Source organism: Meriones unguiculatus, chromosome 8 (genome assembly GCF_030254825.1).
Source record: "Meriones unguiculatus strain TT.TT164.6M chromosome 8, Bangor_MerUng_6.1, whole genome shotgun sequence".
NCBI lineage: Eukaryota > Metazoa > Chordata > Mammalia > Rodentia > Muridae > Meriones > Meriones unguiculatus.
In genome coordinates this window covers 73,543,826-73,555,000 of record NC_083356.1, presented here as the reverse complement: position 1 = coordinate 73,555,000, position 11,175 = coordinate 73,543,826, and the positions used below count along the sequence as shown (strand labels likewise).

At 52.2% G+C, this 11,175-nt stretch overlaps 2 protein-coding genes across 28 annotated transcripts in view; one reads left to right on the top strand and one right to left on the bottom strand.

The window, feature by feature from the left end:
- Positions 1–5,882, top strand: part of Fnbp1 (formin binding protein 1) — a 112,222-nt gene extending 106,340 nt beyond the window's left edge. For 18 of the 25 annotated variants that reach the window (XM_060389887.1, XM_060389895.1, XM_060389893.1 and 15 more), the window contains one exon: positions 1–2,534. This exon is cut by the window's left edge and continues 1,070 nt beyond it. Coding sequence is in view for 7 of the 25 variants with exons in the window: in XM_060389886.1 (XP_060245869.1) it covers positions 3,264–3,271 (8 nt within the window). In the remaining 18 variants the exon portion in view is untranslated. Of the gene's footprint in view, positions 2,535–3,263 lie in introns of those variants that run through there. The other 7 variants (XM_060389886.1, XM_021652934.2, XM_060389897.1 and 4 more) reach the window with 1 other exon arrangement.
- A 3,749-nt stretch (positions 5,883–9,631) lies between these two features.
- Usp20 (ubiquitin specific peptidase 20) overlaps positions 9,632–11,175 on the bottom strand; it is a 33,041-nt gene continuing 31,497 nt past the window's right edge. For all 3 annotated transcript variants that reach the window (XM_021651898.2, XM_021651976.2, XM_021652065.2), the window contains exon 25: positions 9,632–11,003. In XM_021651898.2, coding sequence (XP_021507573.1) covers positions 10,843–11,003 — 161 coding nt within the window. In that variant the 3' untranslated portion in view covers positions 9,632–10,842. The remainder of the gene's footprint in view (positions 11,004–11,175) is intronic.

The following is an 11,175-nucleotide window of genomic DNA, read 5'->3' as shown; positions in this document are numbered from 1 at the left end:
GCTAAGTACAGCCAGAATAAAGTAAACGGGCTTAGAGTTTTGAAGGAATCTGGGCCATGTGGGAATTTGCATTTTTTAAGTCGGAGGGGAGAGTGTGACGCTGCTTTCACGCACGGGCAGCTGCCAAGCCCAGGACTGAACAGTGTCCGTCATGACAGCCCACCTCAAGGCCACCACGAGCCAGCTGTAAATGGGTCGGAATGAGAAAGCATCTGTCCCCATAAATCTTTTCTTTTCTGTTTTGGGGGTTTTGTTGTTTTGTTTTGTTACAGTGTTTCTGTGCTGGCCCTGGCTGTCCTGGAATTCGATCTGTGGGCCAGGCTGGCCTCGAACTCAGAGGGCCGCCTGCTTTTGCCTCTAGAGTGATGGGATTAAAAGCGTACATCACCATGCCCAGCTATTTCATGTGTGTGTGTGTGTGTGCAGTGTCTTGCTATGTAACCAACACTAGCCTTAAACTCACAATTCTCCCCTCTGGCCTCATGATTGCTGAGAAATATTTTGAGGTAGTGATTGGCTCTTAGCAGTTACAAAGGTGGCACAAAGAGGTCCCCATGCTCTTCCTGAGGCCCCAGCAGCCACACCCCATAGTCTAGCTCAGTCTCCAAAATCAGGAAGCTGACCGGGCCTACCTGTTGTTTTTTGTTTTGTTTTGTTTAATGCACATCAGTCTTGTAATTCCTATTTTCTTTGAGTAACTTTTGCTGTCACCATGTATTTAAAGTCAGCCATTCTGAGACCCCTTCAGGGGCAGATTTTCAGTCCCCCCTTCAAGTATCATGAACCTCTGAAGAATGAAAAGGAGAAGAGTACAAACTATGCATGAGACCTGGTGGCCAGAAAGACTTGAAATGTAAAGATCTGCCCTCTTTATCCTGTGCAGAACTCACCTGTAGGCTGTCATTCTTCTTCCTTTTCTTTTGTTTTATTTTGCCCTCTTTACCTCTAGGCTGTGATTTCTTCCTCTTTTTTTTTTTTTTTTTTTTTTTGTGTGTGTGTGTGTGTGTGTGTGTGTTTGTTTTGTTTTGTCTTTTGAGACAGGGTTTCTCTGTGTAATCCTGGAACTCTCTCCATATACCAGGCTGGTCTGGAACTCACAGAGTCCCACCTGCCTCTGCTCCAAGTGTTTGACTTTAAGTCCAGCACTCAAGAGACAGAGATCTGTGTGTTCAAGGCCAGCCTGGTCTACAGAGTGAGTTCCTGGACAACTAGGACTACATAGAAAGATCCTATCTTAAAAGCAAAAAACATTGAAAAGTCTCAAAGAGAGATCCAGTAGTGAGCTGGTGAACAGCCTCCCTGGGTGAAACATAGGGGTTTCCCTCCGGTTTGTGCAGGTTGGGGTCAGGGAAAGGTCAGTTGCAAACTGGTCATGGTTTTAAGTGTGTGTTAGTAAGCTGAATACCTTAGGATCCTAACAGATGACCGCACCCAGCACTGACTAAACTGAATGGTACTTTGTAGTTTCCATCTCCTCAGTGGGGAATGATAAAAATTTCTTCCAAAAGTTTGCTGTTTAAGAAGGGAGCTTGGAAGGTGTGGTTACGGGAAGATGGCTCAGCAGGTAGAGACATTTGTCCCCAAGCCTCATGAATGTGAGTGCTACCCCTGGGACTCCCATGGTGGAAGGACCAACTCCCAGAAGTTGACCTCTGACCTTCATACACCGTGGCACATGTGCACACCTATACAAAACACACACAGATCAATGTAAAACAAAAAACAAACCACTAGACAGTTGATCGTGGTGGTATTCACATGTAATCCCTGCGCTTGGGAGCCAGACACAGGTGGATCTCTGTCAGTTCAAGGCTAGCCAGATCTATATAGTGAGACCTTGTCTCAGAACAACGGAAGAGAAATGAGAGAGCTGAGCTGTCTTAGCCTTCTCCTTTTAGCGGGAAAGTATGCCTGAAGTTAACTGCCACCCCACCTAGCCTCTTCCAAACCCTGCCCTCCTGCCACCAACCCCCCGAGGCCTAGCTGCTGCTCTCTGACTCCCATAAACTCAAAGCACCGCTTGGGTTTAAAAATAAATAAATAAATGGCGCCAGGGCACTTTCTCTGTGTGTGTGTTATCTGTGATGTGCTTAGCCGTTGCCAAATCACTTAGATTCCTCCGAGCCTTGTACAGCGGTGTCTCTTTTGACAACGCTTTGTTAAACATGTCCAGAATCCTGCCCCGCAGGGTATATTTGTATATATTGCAATTTGAAAACTAAAAGGATGCCTTGAACAGTGTTGTTTTAGTCTTTACCTGTCGGTTTGATTTGCCGTTCTCCTGCCTAACCGCCTTTTTTGTTTTTATAACCGCTGGGGAGGCCCCTGGACTCTTGCACTGTAGCTAGGTCCCCGGCTGGCTGCGGCGCCCTTGAGTCTATTGTAAACCCCTGGCCTGAGTAAGTTGTTTCAATACAGCCATCACGGTTGCTTCTTTCTGCTCTTCTCCTAAGAGAAAAGAACCTGCCTGTCATCCTCCAGTTGTGCCCTCGTATCTGCTCTCTCTAATAAATGTTACTATTTTTCTCAATGTATTTAAAGTGATTTTTCTGTTTTTTGTTTTTTTTTTTTGAGAATATTCTTTGTAATGAGCGTTCAACTCTTTCATCTCTAGTACTGAGGCATTTTCCAGCCAAATGCTTTCCCCCCCCCCCCAAATAATTCTGCCTCCCTGTTCTTACCTCTCCTGTCCTCAGGGCTTGGGAGTGTCTGCTTTTCTTGCATTTTCCCTAGCCTCTGGCGATGGAGAGCTTTCGGGCAGCCTTAGGCTCCCCTCTCGCCAAAGGGTCCATCCTACTGCAGAGCCACTACAGTTGCAATGGGATAGAGAACATTCCTTTTAGCTTCCTCATACCATCCTGGACCTAAATAAATAAATAAATAAATAAGGCACCGTTTGTTGAGATGAGTAAGTGGGCAACCTTATTGATCTTTTTGGGTTCAGAAATGGGGCCAGCTAAAGATGGGACGTGAAAGATCAGGCCTGTCACGCCAGAGCATGGGAAGTAGAAATAGGAGGAGTATAAGCTCAAGGTCAACCTCAGCTATATATAAAATTTGAGGTCACCCTTGGCTACAGGAGGTCCTGTCTCAAAACAAGATTAAAGCCTCGAAAGCTCCCCATGGCAGAGCCACTCTGGTAACCAGTTACTCAAATGCCTCCCTTCCCCTCAAGGCAAGCAGTTTGCCAGTGGCAAAATGCCTGCCTCTTGCCTGCTGCTTTCTCTAACTCGGGGTTTTTCTTCTTTCTTTTTGTGTCGTAGGTTCCTAATGGCGGTACACATGGCCAGAGTTCCCCGGGAACCTCCCCAGGAGCCACCATCGTCCAGCTCGCTTGTCCCCACAGGCCTCCAGCACCCCCCGGGCTGGCTGGGCATCCTCCGGCTCAGCTGCAGGCTGGGTCCTCGTGTCCGCCTCCCCACTTCCCCTTCTCCTTCACAGCATGCTCCTGTGGCTCTGCCGATCCCTCTGCCTACTGTACTTGCGGGGGTAGTTCTCTTCCTCAGCCCCGCACAGGGCTGTCCACTTCACTCCAGTCCCCACCCACACAGGCCACAGAGACAGCTGGACTTGTGCCCGTGTGCCCCCGCCCCTGGGCTCCCAGTCCACCTGCAGACTGCCTGGCCAGTCCTTGCACACTTCACACTGTGCCTTTGTCAACCGTCGCCCCTGGTTTCCTGGTGACTAACAGAATCTCAGACAAGGAGAGCCGGGTGTGTGTGTCGGGTGGACTGAGCGCCCGCCTGTCATCCATGTGTCCTTCTCTCCAGAGGCTGCTGCCTCAGCCCCTCCTGGTCCCATTCTCCGACATCTCAGCACCTTCTTTACTCCATCCCAGCGAGTCTATGGTGGGACAGGGGCACCCCGTCCCCATCCACCCTCCCACCCCCACTCTGGTTCTAAACCATCTACATGGCCCATTGAAGTCCCAAATCCAGCTCGTGGGCCAGCCCTGCTGTCTTGCCCGCATCTACCTTCTGTGAGCACTGTCCGCCTGCTGACAGCGGCCTGTGACGGAGGCCCCCACCCACACTCGCTCAGTACTGTAAGGTGGCCTGCCGAGCCCCGTAAATAGCATTTGAGGACTCGACTACATTCTTCACCAAAGACCTCGTGCCTCTCTCTCTCGTGGTCCCTCCGGTGGCTCTGGCCACTGTTTCTGCGTTTGGTCCTAGGCTCTGGAAGGCCTGGAGTATGGATAGAGTTTGCTTTTGAAGCCGTTTCCCTTCTAGAATGATAGACCTTTGGGGAGAACTGAGGTGGTCATTGCCATCACAGACACGCACACTTTCTTTCCTTTCCCACTACAGAAGCACTCTGTGAAGGGCACCCCGGGAGCATGAGCTTGTGAAAAGCTGGCATCCTCCTCTCGGTAGAGGATCAAAGATGTGGGCATCTTACAAAAACCACAGAGACGGGGACAGAGAGGGCAGGTCCTCAGAGCTGGTCCTGTGCTTTGTCCACGGTTTGTGGAGATGCAGATATTCTTCGAAAACTGGGGCTGGTATGCCAACCAGCCAGCCAAACAGCACCGCTGGCTTTACAGCAGGGGGAGGCTGCCACAGAGGTAGCAGCAGACAGGGTACCAGGGTGGGGAGCAGCTGATGAGGGCCTGGCTTTGGGTTTCAGGAGCAAGCAAGGATTAGGGTTCAGGCTTCTCCACCTCTCCTCTTCCCAAGGAACCAAGGCTTCTGTTCCCAATAGAAGGTGTGCCCTTACTCAGGCCAGGAAGGCCTAATGAACAAAATGGAAGCCTGATACCTAAGAGTGAGTGTCAGGGCCTCAGCTCTGACACAGTTAATCTGACCTGCTCCACTCCAGCAGGTCACCAGGCATCTGTACCCAAGAACCTCTTATTTTCACTACGTTGGGCCTGACATCTGTCCCCTCCATGAGGAACCAGGGTGGTTTTTACAGGTCTGCTCACAGATCTCGGTAATGCATGAAGGACATGCTTCCATCTTCTGGGTGAAGAAAGGCTCTTGTCACAAAGGTAAAACAGATAAGCCGCCAGTCTTCATCTCCAAGTGACTGTTAAAGCCTGTGCCTATCTCCTTGTGTCCCTTCACTCCTCTTTTAACTTTCTGTACAACCTGTGTCCAGAAAGGATGGGGGATGGGCGTCTCGGGCCCTCTGACATGGATGGTCTGCCGTGGAAATCCTGTGGAATTGTACCAGTTGTGCGGGAGGGGAATGCAGGATTTCCCAGGAAGCTCTCCACCCCTCTCCCCAGGACCCAATGCCTGTCATCCCTTGCTGCTAGAGCGCTGTTACAAGAATGACTCACTGTAAAAGAACCTGCCCTGCAGATGACTTAGAGGCAAAAATAAAAGGAACTTGACATTTACTTTTCTCTCTACGCAGGATGTGAAGCTGTTATGGCTCCTCCCTCTAGGCCGAGACGCTCGCTCGGTCAGTGGGATCAGCCCAAGCAATGAACAGGGAGGCCTCTAATGCCTTCTGCTGACACCTGTAGGAAAGCAGTGTTCACACAAAGTAAAAAACAGTTCTGTTCCTGCCAGTATTTTTCCAGAAACTGCAGTTTTGTGTTTCTTTTCGATTTTCTGTCCTCTGTGTATAACATCCAGAATGTCTCTAATAATGGTTGCAAGTTCTCTTTTAGCCTGACATCAAGCACCTTTTAAATCATGTATGTGTGTGGTGTGTGTGTGAGTGTGTGTTTGTGTGTGTGTGCTGCACTAATTCTAAGCCTTGAAGGCATGGCATTGTTGGGAAGGCCCTCACAGCTATCAGGTCCTGGACTTGCCTGTGTCTCTGGAAGTGGAATTAAAACCAAACAGTGCTTTCAGGCACTCTCAACCTTGTAATTAAATGTTAGTCGTTTCAATGTTAAATAAAGTATAACTCCTGGTGTACAGTCACACGGCCCTCTGGTTGCCTGACGGAGAGGGGCCTGGGCCTGGGGAGGTGGTTAAGTGTGGAAAGAGCCTGCCTGGCAAGCACGAGGACCCAGGTTCACATCCCCAGGGTCCACATAAAACCCCGGGCACAGCGGTGAGCACTGTGCCCTCAACACCAAAGGGGGCGGGCACAAAAGCAAGGACATCCCAGACACCACTAGACAGCGAGTCTATGAGACCCTATCTCAAAAATTACAGAGGCACATACCGTTGATCCCCGCACTCAGGAGGCGAAAGCAGGTGGATCTCTGTGAGTTTGAGGCTAGCCTGGTCTACACAGTGAATTCCAGACCAGCCAGGGTTACACAGTGAGACCTGCCTCAACAAATGAAGATAGCAATAGAGGGTAACACGGTGATATTGATCTAGTCTCCTCTACAGGTAAGCTGGTGAACACATCCCTAAAAGCCAAAGGAGGGAGGGAGGGACCGTATAGTCACCAAAGCTCTGCTAGCTGACCTCTGGTCTTCTCTGTCACTATGTAAACTCGAGTCAGGTCTACTGAGGGACCTACTCAACTATGTCACTTCCAGTTCTAGGAAAGTCATATCACAGTGATACATTCTGTCCAAGAATGGCCGGTATATGGGGGAAGGGGTTGATGGGGGTGGCTCCTTAGCAAGTAAAGATTTCTGTCTTACTTGCCTCCTGCTCCTGCTGGCTGACCTCTGGCCTCTGGGATGCTGATGTGGGTGGGAGTTTGAACAGTGGGAGGACATGTTCATGGTCCACTTAGGATTTTTCTCCCAATGAGCAGGCTAGAACTGGAAACTGAGTCAGCAGCCCTGGATGGCTCTGAAGGACCATAAGCAGGCCTGACATGGTGGCACACACCCTTAATTTTAGCACTGGAAAGGCAGAGGCATGAGGATCTCTGTGAGTTCCAGGCCAGCCTGCTCTACAGAGTGAGTTTGAGGCTAGCTAGGACTACAAAGTGAGACTGTTTCAAAAGGGGTGGGTGGCATGTGCCTGGTACCCACTGGCTGGCCTGTAGTTGGAGACCAAGGCCCCACAGCTGGCTTCAAACACCTGTAATCCTAACAGTCAGAGGATAGACACAGGAGGAGTCAGTTCAAGGCTGGTCTGAGCTAGTAAGTCACCATTCTCCATAGAGACAGTATGCCTGAGGGAACCAGGTTGACTGTTGCAAGATTACTTCTGGAAAGCCATTTCCAGAATGTTCTTTGAGGGCTTGGTTGTTCTCTCAGAAAGGAATCTACCTATGGATCAAAGGCAGGGAGTCTCTGTGGCTCTGGGCCTCAAGTTTAGACTCTTTCACAAAGCAGGCAACATGGCTATGAACCCGGAGGGGCTGTGGTTCCTGTCCTGGCACTGGCTTACAGAGAAGTTCCAGGATGAGAAGAGCCACACGGGCTGAGTTTCTCCAGTGTTCTGGAAATACCAGCTGGCCCAGGCACCCTGAGTGCTCAGCTTGCCCTGGCCACACCCAAGCCCAAGGACCTTGTGGGGGGGGGTGGCGACCTCTAGCGGAAGAACGCACAACTGGAGTGGCATCCCTAGCCAGTGACTAAGGAGGAAGCCTGAGAGCCTGGGGATGGCCGGGCAGCTCTCATCTCCCCTCACTGCCCCCAATGTCAAAGCCTCACACAGTAAAATGCTGGGCTTGTGAGACTCACGTGGCAGCCCCCACATCATGCTCTGAACCACTGCTGCTGGCCAGAAGAATGGCTCAGCAGATGGAGGCAGCAAAGCGGAGGGCTTTGCCGCTCTCCCTGGTGGTGGAGGGAGAGAACGGACGCTGGAAGGTTATCTTCTGACCTTCCTGTGGCACAGTAGCCTCCCAGCCCCAGCACCCCCAAAACAAGTGAATGTAGAAAGAAAGAAATGAACACATGGCTGCTTTCAAACATGAGCGCCGTGGGTCCTGAGCAAGCAGGCGGCAGCTGGGCCTGCTGCGGCGTAGCTAACACCAGCAGCAGGAGTTCCGGGCCAGTCTCAGCTCTACAGCAAAACAAAGGCAGCCTCAGCTTGGAGGGGCTGACTTCCGGCCCTGCCTGTCACTCGAGATAAGCTGCATGTCTCTAGCCCCTGGGTCCTTTCCTCCAGTGTCCAAATGTGGGAGGGCAGCCAACCAGCACCCAGCAGCCCCTCTGTGTCCAGTTAGTTTTTAGTGACGTCAACTGGGGACATCTCAGGGCTACAAGATGACAATATAAACAAAGGCTCATATGTTCAGGCAGGCAGGAGGGTATTTCCAGTCTCCCAGCGCCCTGGTGGACACAGTGTCCCAGAAAAGGACAGCACCCAACAGTCTGCAGCCTCGGGACAGTTTGTGTCTGCCTTAGTCTAATGCAAACCCCCTACTGATGGGCCCTCACAACTCTGTGGACAGAGCCACAGACAATTAGGACCCACGTGTCCCCCAGGTACCAGCCACCTGCTCTTCGGGGATGGCTACCTGTTCCACAAAGAGGCACTCCTTCCTGGGCTCTTAACAAATCAGCCCTTGGGCGGGAAGTTGGGCCCACCTGCACAGCCCTCAGGAACCCCCTCGGCGGCTCAGCTTGGGTAAATGGGCACCAACTCCGTACCTTGCCTGCCAGGTCTAGGTTCAGCAGAGCCTCCTAAGAGCTGTGTGTTGGCCTCAGGGGAAACTACCCAACCAAGTGTCTTGAGGAAGATCAAGGTCTAAGTCTAGCTCCTCTTCCCACAGTAGGAGAATGAATGTTGCCAAGCCCCTGAAGTAACTCCAGACGAAACCACCCCACGAAGCCGCCCACATGTCACTGCAAGTTCAAACACATGTCACTCGGAACGAGCACGTCTGAAACCTCTCGGGAAACATGCCCAACCTGTAGGAACTTGCACACAGGGGCCCATGTGGTCTAGACTGGCCCGCAGAGCACCCTGTGGCCGGGATGACACTCTTGCCTCTACCTGAGCTTCTCCTCAAGCAGGTTCCACCAGCCCTGCATTAAATGGTGGGGACGAACCCAGGGTTTCATGTCAAGTGAGCTACATTTCCACACCTACAGGCAGGTTTTGTTTGGTAGATTTTTTTGTTGCTGTTGTTTGCCCAGGCTAGCCTCCAATTCCTCCTTACTGTGTAACTAAGGATGACCTTGAACTCCTGATCCTCCTCCCTCTGCTTTCCGAATGCTGGGCTAGAGGAACAGCTTTGGGAAAGTTTTGGCCCTTGGTTTTTTTGTTTTGTTTTGTTTTTTTAACTCAATGCACTCCTGGACCTTCAGGTATGACGGGATGTTGCTGGCCACACAGGACCCTCTCCCACACAGGACTGATTAAACCTGGGACCCATGCCATGCTTGACCACTGAGCTATACCCCAAGTCCCTAACTCATTTTAAAATAATCCATACTCTCAAGTTCTTCTCCCCAAGAAAACACAAATAAGCAGAACCAGAGCTGTGGGGATGATGCCCAGTGCCATAGCTGTGGCAGACGCTGAGGTCCTGGGTAAGGCTCTATGCTCTGAAGCTACTTGTCAAGATACTGCTGGGGTGGCCGGAAGTCTGTTGGGATAAGCTTTTTGTGCACTGTGTAAAGCCAAAACATGGGAGGCTGGCCTGAACACATCCCTGCTGGGCTCTGCTGCGGGCTTGATGGGTTCTGGGAAAGACACGGTCGGTATTTCAAGTGTTCCAGCTCTTCCGGAAGCTTCCACAGGGCCTCTGCCTGCGTTCATCACCACTGGAGGCAGACACCACAGTGCCACAGTACCAGCAAGGGCAAGGGAGGAACGCATATTTATTGTGACATTCTGAACACGAACCAGACTGCGTCACAGTAGTGCAATGAGCCAAGGGCTCTACAGCAGACTTCAAAAGGCGGCCAACAGGGTGTGTCCCAGCAGCAGCTACCCAAGGTCCGCACGACCCCACCTCAGTGGGAAGGAGGAGGTCTAGGGGACACGAAACACCCAGGTGTTTGGCCCTGGGCTGCTGGTGCCCACTTCTGAAGAGGCTCCTGGCCCCAAATTCCGGCCCCTCACCACACCAGACTTAGCTTTGGACACCTTGCCCTAGATGTTCTGCTCTCCAGGATCTGGAAACAGGACCGTCTCTCTAGGCTTAGCAGGCCTCCAGTACCTCTGCAGTGGCTTTGCAAGACACTCTAGACACATGGCTGTGTGAGTGGCCATGGGTCACATCTCCCCACAGGTGGCTGCAGACACCAAGGCTGGGGGTGGAGCAGGGGGCAGGCTCGCTCTAGGCCACACAGAAAGCTGAGCAAGCATCAGCGTGCCGGTGCATGAGGTACCTGCTTCACCCCACCCCCAGGGGCTTAGGAGCAACTCCACAGGGCAAATGACAGCCTACCTGCCAGCAGGCTCAGCAGGACCCCTACCCTCTATAAGCAAAAACTGCTCCTTCTTTGTTCCAGCCACAGGAGTCCTGTATCTATGGTCAACAGAACAAACACAGGGCAGCCTGGGCCCCCACCATGATATGAGGGGCTGCGGGCCGACACGCAGAGCCCTCACGTCCATTCTGCCCTGTGCATGGACACCTACATCTGTGAGTGCCCCAGAGACTGAGCCAAGTACACAGCAGAAAATACCCAAAAGGTGGCAGCCACTGCCAGGGGCCCATCCCAGGGGTCAGCATTGGCTGAGGGGCAGCATGGGGCTCCTGAAACAAAAGCTAGACCCACGTTAGCAAAAGGGCAAGTTTGGGGGACACGTCGGTAACAGTCAGAGTCCTAAGAAGCCTGACAGGATATATTTCCCAGCACAGCATCCCTCAGGGCGGACCAGCCGCTCTCAGCCTCTGTACCAGGCACTCAGCAGCTCAGCTGCAGGGCACAGACACACCCTCTGGGGAACAGCGAATACCAGCCTTCAGGGACTGTGGGCACTCGGCAGGACGCAGCCTTCAGAGGGATGCAGGGCTGTCTGGAGAGGGAGGAGAGCCAGCCACAGCCACTCAGCCTGGCCCAAGTCACACAGCCCGGGTCTCAGCCTCAATTTTCTGCTCTCCATGCAAGCTCTCTGGGTCCGGGAGCTGAGCCACACTCTGCCGGATGGCGATCTCAGGGCCACCCCCATATAGGCTGTTCAGATAGGTCCAGGTCTCCTCAGAAATCTGCCCGTAGTCAGCCCCTGAGAAACAGGAGAGGCACACTTACACAGAGGCCACACTGTGTGCTAGCCCAGAGGGAAACACCTGGGGATGAGCATGGGACTGGTGCCCCAGAGGGGAGGGAGAGCAAACATGGGCCCTCCCAGAAAGCTGCTGCATGTAGAAATGCCATCTGCACCAGAGATGCCCTTA